Source organism: Pagrus major, chromosome 20 (assembly GCF_040436345.1).
Source record: "Pagrus major chromosome 20, Pma_NU_1.0".
In the NCBI taxonomy this organism is placed as follows: Eukaryota; Metazoa; Chordata; class Actinopteri; order Spariformes; family Sparidae; genus Pagrus; species Pagrus major.
This window is the reverse complement of record NC_133234.1, coordinates 13,241,664-13,257,095: the sequence shown is the minus strand read 5'-3', so window position 1 is coordinate 13,257,095 and position 15,432 is coordinate 13,241,664. Positions and strand designations below refer to the sequence as shown.

The window sequence follows — 15,432 nt, the reverse complement described above, 5'->3', positions numbered from 1 at the left end:
TTACAGCTCACACAGCCACACCTCTTGTTGCACATCTTTGTCTGCTGAGTGCCTTGTTGTCTCGAGTGAACCTTCACAGTAGAGGTACTGATTCAGTGCGCACAAAACACTTCCCAAAGTCAATGGGGCCCTGCTGGATGAAAACAAATTGAAATCACCCAAGGACAAGACTGTTCGTGCAGTCTCGGGGCTAAGAAAAACAAGGGAGAGAAAACGTTTTCGTCGGGCAATATATTACCGAATAAACTGTATGAGAATGGCTGAAGTTAAGCTGGGCTCATAGTGTTCTGTTGTTTCTATATTTCATGCTCTGTCACCGCTCGGCAAAGCTTGCCTAACGTTGTTAGGCTCACACAGTGGTGTGTATGTGTGCATAAGACTGTGAGTGAGTGAGTGTGTGTGAGAGAGAGAGCGAGTGGGGGTAGATAAGAGGGCATGTTCCAAGTGCTACTGCACAGTGTTTCTAAAACATCTTTTGTCAGGATGGTGTGTGTGTGTGTGTGTGTGTGTGTGTGTGTGTGTGTGTGTGTGTGTGTGTTCCTCTTTGCCTCCGAGCAGTACACTAAAATGTGTGTGTATTGTATATACAGTGTGTGCATGTGTTTATGTGCTCAGCTGACTGAGGGTGTAGTTTGATTGGTGATGGAGGCAGAGGCTTGTTACTACAGAGATGCATGAATGCAACGGAAGAGTGTGTTGAATAAAAAACAAGTTGTCGGTATGAAGGAAAGCTACACTGACAGTATGACCTATACTTGAGCTTCATTCATGCATGGAGACATGGCTGATGAAAGCAACAGCTAACACTAACCCGTCTGCATTTGAAAACTATTTGAAGAGTAAGCAATGGAAGCCACAACAGCCTTAACCGTTAAATGTAGAGCAACTGCAAGGAAAGCATTGACAGCGGCGGGCAGGAATCAAGAAAGATGAAAGCCCAACTGGAGACCGATGCTGAATAAATAATGACATCCATTGTGGGGAAATGTGATCGGGCTCTCTGAAAATCAATAACTAACAACCGGACCATGATGCCCTGAGTGACTCAGCAACAACTTCAATACACTACAGGCGGTCGATATCAACTGCCTGTTCTCGTTGCGGGAGGCATGACCGAAAAAGCTGAAGGAAAACTGGAAACACTTCTAAACAAGTTTGTGTGAGGGCGGTTGAGAGGATCATCTTTTGAAAGAAGAGTCAGTCATAACTGCTGGATGAGCTGCACATTCAAATAGAGCCTTTCACTATGTTGACAGAAGGCAATGACTGGAACAATGGATTATTGCAGCAGTCTTTCTTGTAGATACAGTCACTGAATGCATCTTTTTTTTTTCTTGCAGTCAATACTGGCAAAACAGTCTATACGAATAGATGTCTCTTCTCCAAATAGTTTGCACCTCGCTCAATTACACAGCTGCTGCTGGCTCAATAAGAAGTTTGCTCAGAGAGAAACTCTTAATAGGTGTTCCAACCAATCAAACTAAGGAGCCTCTGTTCACGCTAAAGGTTTTCTGTAGATGAGTGAAACAACATCGCAGTGAAGCCATACTTACCCAGATGCCCTCAACGAACTCTCTTTATCTGCTCTGTTTTGAATCATCTCCCAAATTAACAAAGCGGAATCAAAGCTCATCTTCATTGCACGACCGAAAAATTCATCTTCTAATTACCCCCAGGCTGGTTTCCACTGGGTTCACAGAGGTCAGGTCAATCTATGTGTCCAGGCAATCCACTCAGCACCACATGAAGTGTAGCTCACACTGTACAGCTGTGCTGAGAGGAACCAATGGGGTGGGATTTTGGTTTACAAATCCGGCTTAGCCAGGTTTTGGGTGCATCATAGAAAAACATCGAATTGCAGGCTTTGATTAGATAAGCTTTGATGAAACAGGGGATTTGATCCATCACGGTGAGGTTACTGAATCCTCAGTAAGTGTTTCTAAATGCCTGTGAAAGCGAAAATAGTAAGTTCTCAAGTGAACAGTGTCAGTTTACGATAAGTGCACATCACCCAAATACTGACGCCAGTGAAAACATCAACACAAGAGCCCCAAAATAAAGCCACTTGGTATGCCTTCACTCACCGCTTTGAATGACAGCGTTCCTGTGTAACACAACCCCACCACGTCTCATCCCTCCTGCGACTTCCCAGGCCAAGTTGGGCCAGCCGCCGCTGCTCTGTGCCCCAAGTGCACTCGACTGAGAAATGTGTTGGCACCCAGCTGGGGAGACGAGAGTTGGCTCTTACCTGCGCTCTCGGTGAGGCAGCGGGTGCTGCTGCTGACGCGTAATGAAGGTGGTGCCCCAAACCGGACTGCTGTGGCTGTTCCTGAGCCAGCCCACAGGGGGTGACGACGGGTACGGGGTGCTGCGGAAGCCATGGTCTGACTCTGTCTCTGCAGTGAGAGACGAGGCTGAGCTCCCCATCGCCGCAGCACAGCGAGAGGAAATTAGTCTCTGAATGCACTCTGATGAGGGAGGGGGGGGCCTGTTTGTTTCGTTTTTGCCAAGAGCGCAAAAGTTAACAAGGGATCCACAGTTGTATTCAGTGAGCGATACTGAGATTGGATACACTGATTAGAGTGAGCCTAAAGGGGTTGTTTGGAGCACGACAGCAACCCTTATCATGTGTTTTTCGCTGTTGATAACTTTCTGCTGTAAATAGGAAGAACTGAACTCTGAGGGTGCTGCAGGGAAAACAAATAAAAAAAACACAGCAACAGGGAATCAAAGATGAGGGTACTCAAAAAATGTAACTTGCAGGTGGCCAAGTATGCAGATCAGGGTGGATATCCCACAGTGCACGGGGGGAACCAATTCTCAATCCAAATAGTAATTTGATGCGTGGAGTGCCGATTCAACTACAGCAGTCGCTCTCAGACAGGAGGAAACACAATTTTCTCACAGCAAAGGCTGGTAATTCTCTCTCTTGTCGACTTTAAACTGGTAACACTCTGCGCCGTGTCTTCCATAGTGCCACTCGTAATTCCTCCTGCGTTCCTTGCGACACATCTCCTCAGTCTGTGCAGTCTCATGCCTGGTTCCCCTTTCCTACGCACATGCTCAGAAAGTCAAATCAGGGAAAAGGTGCGTGCGGAAACAAAATCGTCCACGCTCTCTCTCTCGGCATTCTCAGCAGCCAAATGGGACGCCTCTGGAAGATTTAAGGTTGAAGAAGTGAATGAAAATACATCGAGGACAGCCGACAGTGATCAATACTGCCATGGAGTGAAAGTCACACAAAATATATCCACAGAGTTATTTACAATGCGGCTGCAGGAGGAAATCAATGCATTGCATTTCCTGGGAGGGGTGTTGGCAAAACTACAAGTATGCTAATATCCAAGTGTCATCTTTCAGACATCCAGGCTGACTAACAGCTGCTGGGGAAGTTTACCAGTAAAACAGCCCAGCTGCTGTTCTCCCACTGGACCAAACGTCATGTTTGAAAGGCTTTTCTCACAGAATACACCACTTCTGGCATTTGCAGGATTTGTGATTTCCACGTGAAGAAAGACTCACGTGAACTTCAGAGTGCAGAGCTGCCCTTTAGGGTCCAAACTTCAAGCTTCGAGTTCAGTGTACTATTCCCCAGAGGAAATGTTTCGTTTCGGGCTGCCAACAGCGAGAACGAAGAGATGATCCCAGTTTCCGCTGTCTGTGAGAGGCTTAATTTCTGTCTGAGCCCACCGACCAGGCCGGTCAGTCTAGTTTATCAACTTGCGCTGGGATTTTTCTGCGGACTCCCCCCTCCATGGCATGGCAAGTCTCTGCTGGCGAAGCAGCTGGAGGGAATCATTCCAGGGACGCTGTCAAGGCGGAGAAACTACATTTGCATGCGTTTTTGACGAGTATCGACAGCTTGTTAAAAAAAAAAAAAAACCCTGAGGCTGCCAACGCAGAGATCACGTGTGCTTAAAAAAACGTATAGTTCAGGCTTCCAGATTCATTGCGTGATAATAAACACAGATACTGCAAAAACATGCATAAGAGTGATCCGTGTCCACACAGAGGCTGGGGAGAGTGTCGTGTTGAAATACCCGAGGAGGTCTCATCCAGGAAGGAGCACTCAATCGCTGATTTCACCATCTTTTCGCCGGGTCCATCCCAGCCTGCGTTCATCTCATTCCCCCAGCGTTTTGGGCTGTAGACGCAGCTGAGCCTTGTTGTCTTTAGCGTGAGGAGACATCCTCGCCCCAGCTCCTGTAAACCCGCTCCGTCCCGCAATGCCCGCATTTAGCGGATCCATTTGGTCACGTTATGGTCCCATTATGTATCCGTCATGAATATTTCCACGGGCTTTCAATTCTCCCTCACTGATAGCACGAGCGCAGTGGACGAGGATGCAATCTCCTCCTAACAGCGGATTACTGGAGTGTCAGCAGGGCGCATGCGCGCTGGCCGGGGCGAGCAGAGGCGAACCGGAGGGCTGCGTTCAAGAGATTTTAAATAAAACCCCAACCGAGCCAGAGCCGTGGAGATCTCACACATTAATGTATGTGGAGGGGATCCCAGTGTAATGACCAGTGATGGCTGTCGGATCCGGTCTGCATGGGCAGGGTGAGGCATGCTCATTCTGGGAAAACAGTTTGCACATGTCACACTTACACAACTGTCTAACAGCCTTCAGTGTTTATTCTTTCTCAAGAGAGGGTTACCCTAGTAAATGGTCAATGCCAGGGGAGGACAGTGAAGGGTTAAGTAGATGACCACGGTGACTGCAGCACTCATCACTGCTCAACTGTCCCTGCACATTACCAAGATAAGCCTTCAAACTTTCCCTCTCCTCTCCTCTCCTCTTTCTTCCACTTCAGATCACTTTGCTGACCTCTTTTCTCATCTCTCCGTCTCTCTCTGAACTCACACTGTTCACCAGCAGATCAACACATTAAACCCACAAGACTGACCACACCACCAAAAACACTCGCATCATATATGTTTCTATGTATTCTTGCTGCGTTAAAAGTAAGTGGGTTAACCGTTATCCATGGACTACAAGCTCAAGCAGGATGGCTGTGTGGAGAGTCATTTGTCTGGAAGTCAAAGCAACTGCAAGGGTGTGTTCTCCAGTGTGTTGAGACTGAAACTGGTTCGTCTGGTAAACTTCACTTCCTTTTAAATTCCAGGGAACAGAACAGCCTGACATGTGTCACAGTTTCTGATACAGACAAGAGCTGCAACTATGAGTCACTTTACTAAAAAGCATATTGCCAACAAATGTCAAACATTTGCTGGTTCAAGCTTCTTAAATGTGTTTTTTTGGTCATTTATGATAGCAAATAAAGAGTCTTTCAGCTTTGGACTGAAGAGTGTACAAAAGAAGCAATTTAAGAAGTCAATTTTGTTCTTTATGAAAGTGTTACAAAACTGACATTTTATAGACTGAAAACATTTTCGATCACTCACCCTCATGCTGATGGAAAGTCAGGTGAAGATTCATAGTCCACGTAACATTTCTGGAGCTTCACAGCAAAACAGCTTTGCAGCATTCTGCTAAACAACTGAAGTAGATGGGGACTTGTTTTAAAAATAATCAAAAAACAAAACTTAATGACTCCATACAGCTGCACCAGTGATCCCTGTGATGTCACACTGACTTGAAAAGACAACATTTACACCCTTAGCAGCTAAAGTGAAGATTTCAGCTTTAAAGAGGTTGTTTTTTAAATCACTTCGGGATCTCGTTGCTTTTGAAGTCCCCGTCTACTTCAGTTGTTTAGGCGAATGCTCCAACGCTGTTTTGATGTTTTGCTGTGAAGCTCCAGAAATGTTTTGTGGGCTATGACACTTCACCGGATTTTCCATCTGCATGGGTGAGAGTAGATCATGAATGAATTTTCATTTTTGGGTAAACCTTTAATAATAATGAAATGATAATGAAAGTAACTGTTAGTTGATGGCCTGGTTTAGACCTAAGTCCAACCCCAGCCCTAGGGTGCATGACTGGAGCTGTCAAGAATGCCTGCGTCATACAGAAAGCTAGGCACAAACAGCTCACTTGTGTTAAGTTATGAAACAGTTGCGAAGGGTGTTTATTGGCTTGGCACTCACAATGACAAGGTGAGTGTAGCCGCAGAAATAACTGCTACTAAAGCAGCTTGCACAGATCGCAGCCACAGAACAGCAATAACTACACCCATGTGTAACCAAAAAAAAAAAAAAAAGTATGCACATAAACCAGACTTGAGGTCAGGGGGACTGCACCCCTTTGTTAAGGGCGCACCTGTCCGAGGGCCACCTGTCCCTCTGCAAGTCAGCACCCAGAGATACAGCAGCTGACACAGTCAGTGCCAAGGAGAGAGAGAGGAAGGAAGAGAGGGAGAGAGATTGAATTTCATTTTCTATTCTCCAGGGACACAGAGGGGGGGGGGGAAGGGAAAGGGGAGGATGTGAGCTGATTTCACGGTACATTGTAAGTTGTCATTTCGACACCACCCAAACTGTCCTGACAGTCTGAAACCCTTTTTTTTCCTCCTCAGTGGACAAGCTCCGAGCAGAACAAGTTCACTCTCTGGCAAATGATGTAAACACTTCAGTCTTGGTCTTGTTTTAATGGCAATTCTAAAAACAAAAACATACATTCAACTGGATCAGCTAACCTCAGGCCTCGGGTCACACATCATCCACCCTGCTGAAGTGTCCGTGAGCAAGCCCCTCTGGATACATGTTCCTCTACCTGACCTTGCCCTCTTGACCTGCCCAGCTCCCCCTAAAACAAGACGAGCAGAGAGGAAAGCAAAAGCCCGTGTTGTTATTGTATCATCCTGCTCTGTGCAGCGAGGCGGCGGGAATAGAAATTAACCCCACAGGTCGTTATGTGAATCCACGGTTTAACACGAGGCACTGTCACATAATCGATCTATTTGTGGACAAACTGTGAGCCCTGTCACCAACACGGACATTAGCTAAACAGCGCAGCCGGAATGAAAACTCTCAACAATCCCATTGAGACAGACAGCACGGAGCGAGCCGAGGACGCCGGGGACCTTGTAAACAAAGACACTCTTATTCAGTCATTTGGTCGACGGTACAGACGCCTCCGGACAGCTCTGTACTCCACCAAGTCCACTCACGAGCCGGTCATTCTTACCTCAAGTCGGCTGAAGGGTAATTATTCCTGTTTTTCAGTCGTCTGCGCGTTAACTTTTCACAGCCATGGAGACGATAAGTTGTACCCGGGTTGTACTTTAGCCTCCGTAACCTCTCCAGGCTTTAGCTTCGCGCTCTCCGCCGCCGCTGCATGTCCCGGTCATCTGTGACAAACACCTAAAGGTGCAGTTTATTTTCACTCCGTCGGGTATTAATGGGACTGATGCGACCGCGTAGGTTTACCTCAAACAGCCCAGGAAGGAAGGGGAATCTCCAAGGAGCAAACACAGAGCGCACGTACGTCAACTGCGTAGCGGCGGTTAGCATACCGTTGGGGAGCGCACGTAAACGTACGTAAAGTCCCTTCAGGAATGCGAGGGGGGGAAGACTCCATTTCCCATGTGCAACACGGGCATTTTCAACTAGGATATCCGGGTACGAATGTCGTCACCTTTGACCAACACAAATAAAAAACAACACGTTTATATCACGCCTCACTAAAATAGATATATATATCGAAATGCGTGATTTATCTTTTAATTTTGCTAACATTTATTGTACAAATACTATTAGGTTTAAATCTCTATTTTAAATTCTCAGAGTGATTCCACCTTTTGCCCACAGGCCACTGTCAGATAGTGGCACTCTAGTGTCATCTAGTGGCAATAAACTTGAACTGTCTGATAGTAATTTGTGAAGCTGGGACTGAATAAATACAATATGTAAACACATTATTTTACATCTTTGAAGATGTTCATGTCCTCTACACGCTTTATAGAATATGTTTTCAGAGTCCCAACTGGCTCACTGTAGGAAGCATTACTACTACTTCTATTACACAGTACATGCAGTGTAGATTTCTGTGTTAATGCAATTTCTTTATCATGCACTGTCACTGTTAATTTATATCCTGCTCGCTGTACATATTTTCAATGAAAATCCTGCATTCTATACATAATGTATACATACTGTACATGTATACACGCTTATAATCCCACCAACCCATGTATGCATATATATCCAATATTTCTTATTTATTTCTTTTACATTACTTGCACTAATATCAACATTTTCTTGTTGTCTTTCTTCCTAGCTGTATGCTCATTTCTGTGTAATACGCTTAGAGCAATGTAAACTGGTATGTGTACGCATACGTGGTCAATAAAGCTGATTCTGATTCAGATGTTTTAGTCAATGACTTTGTCTTGTTTTTGTGCCAACAGAGCAGCTGTGGCACCCTTTGTGACCTTTTATTTAGATGTTTAATTAAACATATGTCATATTATATGATGTCATACCACAAATAGCGCTGTTTTGCAACCACCATCACCACTAAGTGTAACTGATGCTGTAATCTGTTGTCTTACATGTGATTGAAGCACTTGAACAGCAGCCTCAAATCAATCGATCAATCAACGTTTTTATTTTACTCGAGAGGGGAGACAAACAAAACAATCCAAAGTAAAAGCAAAACCAAGGAGAAATGCAGACCAAGTAAAGACGTTCCCACAACAGGGTAATAAAAAGCCTCAGGGAAAAAAAAGTTTTTTTAAAAAAGTTATAAAATAGTGAGAAATAACATTCAGTAACATTAAACCACTAAAACCTTGCAGCCATGTCAGACTGATTTAAGAGATCAAATAAATTCATTGGAAGTAAAACAAGACAAAGACAGTCATATAAAATGGCTACAATTAAAACATGTGAATGGTAATAAAAGTAGTCATTTAAAACAATTACAGCTGGTGGTTGGGAGGTTTAAGATCACATTTCTGTAATGGCTAAAGGGTATAAGGGTATTGATTTTTAATTTGGTGCTGTATTTTGTTCCGGGGGTCAGGAGCACTGAAATTAAAAGCAGTCTTTTACACCATGGATGCATTGGTCCTCGGAAAATATTAAAGACCATTCTGCTGGCCTACAGCTTAACCACTGTTCTTAATAGTCACTACATTACTATGATGATTTACTCATTGTCTGTCCTTCTGTCATCTGCACCAAGGCACCTGCAGAAAGACATCACAGGAAAAATAAAGTTCTATTTTCACTGGGCTCTATTACTTCTAATAGCCTACACCCTGGATGTCATATCAAAGGCTTCTTAAATAAATGGTTATGACATCATGATAATGGTAATCAAAAGTTAAAAAATGCTTTGAATATTCTAAGGCCCTGTTGTTTTTTGTACTAAACAGTGAATTTATGTCTACATATTGTGTTTGAAGGGACACTTTGTAGTTTTGGAGAAGAAATTCAAATTCAGAATTTTAATATTTACAATATCACTGAGGTAATAATACAAACCCAGAAACATTTTTTTCCCATAACCAAATAAACAAGCTGTTCTCAAAGGCAAATCAGGTCCCCAGAACACTGTTTGCCAAATAAAAACAAAGTGAAACTGCATGAACTTGTGTTGTCCTTTAAGTTCAGTTAGTTTATTCAGTTTATTTAGTCACGAAAACGAAGAGATTGTTTATTTAGTTTGTTTAGGCATAAAAGAAAATCAGTCAATGAAGATCTTTCTCTTTTGATTGAAATTTCTTCCCCAAAACCACATAGTGCACCTTTAAGATAAGGGTATAGCTAAAGTATTCCTACTCTGTTGATTATATTCATATATTTACTTTAATGCAGTATTTCTCTTTTCTGGATATTTCCCCCCTAACTTGGCATTTATTATTTCCATATTAAATATAATGAGAACTTTCCTCAACTATGTGATGTCATATTTGCTGGCAGGATATAACTTAGAGAGAATTGCATTTTACTGTATTGTTTCATTGACCAAATGCAATTCCCTGCTTTTCCTTTCAAACCATGGGTGAAATTTAAATTTCATTAGGATAAAGAGTAGCATGTGAAACTTCCACTGGGTCCGGATTATCGTTAATGCCGGTGTCACCCGGATTGTTTGAACCGGGGAAGTTCAAAGGATTAAGGCCAATATCAACAGGGTCAGGAATATACTTCAATAACGTGATAGCAGGGTGAAGTCTGAAAACCCATTAATTTCTTATTAAGATAATTGTTCCCTGTGCAATCAATCACCAGAATTCATTTGGACTGTGTCTGAACCACTGGGGAGAGAAAAAACTTGGGTAGGTTGAATGACATTAATGAAAGTTCACAAATTCAATCAAATATGTAACACATCAGACATGTATTAATATATAATGGAACAGAAAAATAAGACATTCTAATAAATAATGCCTTCAAAATGAATCTGCTTGGGGTTATAAAGGTAAAAAAATATATATCTTGATCTTGAAAATTTCTTTGTAAAGCTCAACAGTTTTGTTTTAGTGTCAATAAGTGCCAGAGTTTTAATATACTCTTTAAATTCTCCCAGGAAACCTACACAGTTAGGGGACATTCTGTTTGTGTGTATGAAATTTACCATACATAATTAATAACTTCACAATAAAGTCAATGTCATGATTTTTCCTTGTGCTTAAAGTGCATAATGACATTTTTACACTGCATTTTTTTATATCATCATTCATTTTACACAATATATGATTTCCAGTCGAGCCCAGAAAGTGATCAAGTGTACACCAAAGTAAAATTAATGTGTTAAAGATTCTGGTTCATCATTACAAATGAAACTTAGAAAAAATGCAGATTTGTTGGACATCTTTGAGGTAAAAAACAAAACAAAACACAGCCTGACATAAAGTAGACATGTGAAGTGAACTCTTGTGGATCACAGTGATTTATCTGCAGGCTTGAGTGAGGCGGAGCGAAGCATCCCAGTTGATAGAAGCAGGCAGAGGAGTTGAGCATGAGTCTGGGCGGAGGAAGTTAACCACCGCTGGACGTTGTTCCCCACACATGCCGTGTGGTGCTCACAGTGACTACAGGATATAGGCTTATAAAATGTTATTACCGGCGTAGCAAACTTTAATCTTCAGGGCAGAGCTGTGAAAGTGAAGTGTCTGAGGTTAGCTAGCTGCGACTCGGAAGGCAAAGGAACGGAAAAGACATCTCCGTCAAGAAGGTATGCGAATGAATGCATCTTTGTACTTTGTCTCCATTAGACATTTGTGCACTTGTCCTTCGCTGGAATTTCAGTCGCGGCTTTTATTCTCCCCCCCTCTCTCTCTGTCTCTGTGGGTTTTTTTTCTTTACGGACTAGTTTGCTAACTTTCACAGAAAAGTCTGAAAGTTTTCAGCTAGCACACTTCTTCATTGTTTTCAACTAGCTAGTGCGTACACACTGTTGTCATGACAATGCTAGGGAGCGCGAGGCACGTCGGGAGACAAAAGGCAGCAGCTTCAGTGCTCAGCTCGCTTTAAGACTTTCTCCCAACAAAAAAACTCTGCTAAAAGTTCACCCGGAGTCTGGAACAGCACCACAAAGAGTGTTATGTTTGTTTTTTTTCTCTCTTGTACTCCCCTGCATGAAAATACCAAAGGACAGACAGCGTTACTGACGCTGGTTATCCTGTGTGAGGGGAAAGAGGAGCACATTAGGAGGTAAGGGGGTCAGAAGGATATGTGCAGACTGTTGGGCTAAGGTGTGTCCTGTGTTTATATGAGGCAAATTGTGACCCTGCTAGTCAGGAAAGGGATGCTTTTAGTCGGCTCTTTGCTGTTTTATGGCCAGCACACATGTGGAAATGACATAGCTTCCACAATAGAGAGTGAATAACACAATTGTCTTAGGGGAAAAGGAAAAAGATGTGGGTGGGCAACAAAAAAATGTGTGTCACTGTACGCTTATGTTTGTAGGTGGTAGGAAGACGGGGTCAGGGCCACTTCACATGGTCATGGACTCATGTGAGGACACGAGGGCCCCCCAAGGGCAGTGAAGCCAGAAGGATATATTTGTGTCAATGGCTGCTACAGATGTTACCACACATGTACAGTACACACTCCCAGACAGAGCAAATCAGGCAGCCTACGGCACAATTGTAGCCGATGACAAGCAGGATAAGCTCTCCCCTCTGATGACTCATGATTATACCTGTTTACAATCTTGTGCAAGGGAAGTTTTCACAACTCCAGATGCCAAAAGATGACAGTCGATGGACCAGTGCCATGCTTGTCATTAAGTGCAGCGCCAGCACAATATCCAAACATCACCATCCGCTTTTACTGCTCATACATAAAATATTGGGTGGCCAAAGCACATCGAAGACTAAAACACACCAAAGTCTGGAGGATTCATTTATAATCTCAGCTATATATTTTATAAATCTAGTTATCTATATTTTTTAATATCTAATGACTGATTACCTATCTCTAATTACATATAGAGTTTGAAAGCATAGTCTCTGCACATTGCTGTCAGTTAAACAGTAAATCGTTTACGACCTTGAAATACAGCTTGATTAATAGACATGAATAAAAAAAAATACCCATCACAATTCCCTAGAGCTGAAGGGGACTTTTTCAGATTGCTTGTTTTGTTTGAGTAACAGTCCAAAACCCAAAGATGTTCATTCATTTAAAACAAAGAAAATCAGAAAATACTCACCATTTGGAAGCTGGGACAAGAGAATGTTTTGCATTTTCATTTGAAAAATTATGTAAATCAGGCCTCTGGACTAACTTTTTATACTGGTTGCACTTGTGTGCCTAACTTTTTCATCTAGGTGCACCAATAATACATTTTAATCGAATATCTTAACACGTTATATAAATCATTGTAAACAGGAATAAAGGTATACATGTTTTTCTTCATTTAAATAACAGCACATGCATACCCTCAACTGAACTGCTCAGTTACAGGCGTACCAGTGTGACCAATGAAAATGCACCCTGGAGCCCTGCAAACCTTGAAGCAATTGTCAAAATAGTTGTCGAATAATTTTGTTGGACTGTTTGACAAATTGACCAATCGTGTCAGCTTTGAAAGGTCTTTGCTTTTGATTGATTGTGTAGCTTTCAGTGGTGGGAACCATTGTGTGGCACATTTAATATCACCATGTGTTGTTTGCAAAAACTATATGATATGCTATGTTATATACAATATAACTTAAGAATCTACCTTGACACTGTGGAAAATAAATTTTGCACATTATATATTAAAAATATAACCGGTCTATTTCATAGAATTGTTGTAAACTAGGTTGTTAAAAAAAGTATAAGAAGAAATGAATGAAATGTCTTCCTTTCAAACAAATATACATAATAGTAGTATACAGAAGCATGCCAGTGTAAAGTAGTAAATGGCTGAAATGTAAGAGAGTAATCTTTTTAAACAGAGCCAAAAAACTTTAATACAGAAACCCTACCCCTACCCTAAATACACAATACATAAAGTCTGTCTAATGACAAAAGCTATAAATTATAGTCACAAAATTGCTTCCAATCACATGAATTATGCATTTAAACATAATTGATGGCAACATATTTCTGCATTGATCATTCGTCCTGCCAAAGATCTGTGTCAGCCTTCGCTCTCTCCTTGTGTGTTGGGGCATGCAGCCGCATCTCCCCAGTCAGGCTTGCACCCGCAGGGCCTGGGAGCGCACCGACAAAGACACATAAACATACCGACACACACAGAGAGACACACTCATTCACACACTCAAGCACATGGGGCAACATGAACAAGCCTACATCAAAGATACATCTGTTTCTTATGCATGTTTGATGGGACAGGCAGGCAGTGGCTGGCCACTGCTCCAAGTTACAGCACAGATTAGCATGCATGACTAGGTGGAAGCAGAGCGGTGAATGTGAAGGACTTCAGTGAGGGAAAGAGATAAATGAAACATGATGAATGTGTTAGATATTTGCTTGTCTGTTTTTCATAATTGTGTTTGGAATGACAGTTTCATGACCTTTTGGCTTCAGAGAAGCACACAAACCAGGTGTTCATAGAAGAAAAGCTTTGCTTATAATCATATGATTACCAAGTCGAAGCCACTGCTAAGGACAAGTAAGCAGCATATCACAAAGCTGAGATACCAGTGAGTTAACAACGCTTTCCTCTGTTGTGCAGTCGGCTTTTGTCTCTCCTGTTTGATGTATTGAGGGATTTTTCGCTGTGAACAGCTGGTACAAGTCCCTTTGTCTGGAAGAGAGTCCGTTGCCTAAACTTTGCCATTCTGGGACACAGTTACAAAAAGTGTATCAGCCGCTTTTCCAAGACAAGGATTAAGGCCAGTCCAAGGACATTTGAGAAGATGCTCAAAGAATGTCTTCTTTTTATTTTTGTCTGTATTAAGTTGGCTGAAAAAAACAGTCTGAGCTTAGCTGGTAAATTTGACTCTTTTCTACATCTTCTTCTCATTCAGACATATTAGCCAGCTATGGTCATTTACATAAAAAAATAATGAAATGAAAATGTTTTATTTTTATATTTAAAACAGTCAAACAACCAAAAGAAACGAAAATTACAATGGTATGAAATAGAGCAATCTTCACATTTTTAAGATTTTAAGTAGCAAAAAATAATTTTAATAAAGGATTAATTTACCTTTGATCTATTAATAAGCTAATAGATTCAACAGAAGTCATGCCTTTTATTTAATTCTGGTAAAAACCAGAATGCTTGGCTTCATCAGCTTCACCCAAATCCCTCCCTTCCTGTACGGCACAGCACACATCAAGGAAAATGTAGGAGTGTGTCAAGGTAGATTAGTTTGCATTGACCTTGCAGTACAATGCAGCACACACTGTCAACCGCTGTCTCTGCTTTGCCAGGATTTTTCCATCAAATCAATGAAAGCTGCGATTGGCTCCTTCTCAACTTTAGTGTAGCGCATCTTGGCAGAAGCAGATACGCGCATCGCAGGTTTACCTGAAGTTCACCTTCAGAAACATTCAGCACTTCAGATCGAGCCAGCGTCCTGTCGGTTCGACTCGACAGTATGTTTCCGTTCTCGCCAGATGTTCTGCTTAATTATCATGCAGGCTCGGGGCGAGTGAGGTGTCACCACCCGTACGCAGTTTATCCAGGTGCCGCAGCTCTGAATAATTACCTCATATTAACATGAATAATATTAATTACATTCATGGTGCGTTTCCTTGAGTGAGAAATAGGTCAGTGTTAATGGTGTACAGAAAGGTTTTTTGTGGGTGATGATGAAGAGACGTCTTTCTAATGTGGTGAAAGTGTGCTTAGAATGAATAGAGTTTAGCTGTGTGTGTTTGTGTGTGTGTGTGTGAGGTAATAGTAGAGCCTGACTGATACTGCATTTTTGGGTCAAGTGCTGTTACCAATTTATGAAGTAAGAGAAGTTTAAAAAAAATGTCCAAAATCACATCGGTGTACTGAAATGTTAAACTTAGCAAATGTAATAATTGTAAATCATCCCAAACATCTTTTATCTGCAATACGTTCTGTAAACATGTTCATATTGGTGCATATCAGACAACATACTTATA

The 15,432-nt window shown here is 42.0% G+C and overlaps 1 protein-coding gene across 2 annotated transcripts in view; it reads right to left on the bottom strand.

The window, feature by feature from the left end:
• Window positions 1–7,289, bottom strand: part of capn15 (calpain 15) — a 46,510-nt gene extending 39,221 nt beyond the window's left edge. Inside the window, exon 1 of one of the 2 annotated variants that reach the window (XM_073490280.1) lies at window positions 7,091–7,289. Coding sequence is in view for 1 of the 2 variants with exons in the window: in XM_073490279.1 (XP_073346380.1) it covers window positions 2,249–2,427 (179 nt within the window). In the remaining variant the exon portion in view is untranslated. Of the gene's footprint in view, window positions 1–2,248; window positions 2,428–7,090 lie in introns of those variants that run through there. The other variant, XM_073490279.1, reaches the window with a different exon arrangement.
• Window positions 7,290–15,432: the final 8,143 nt, after the last annotated feature.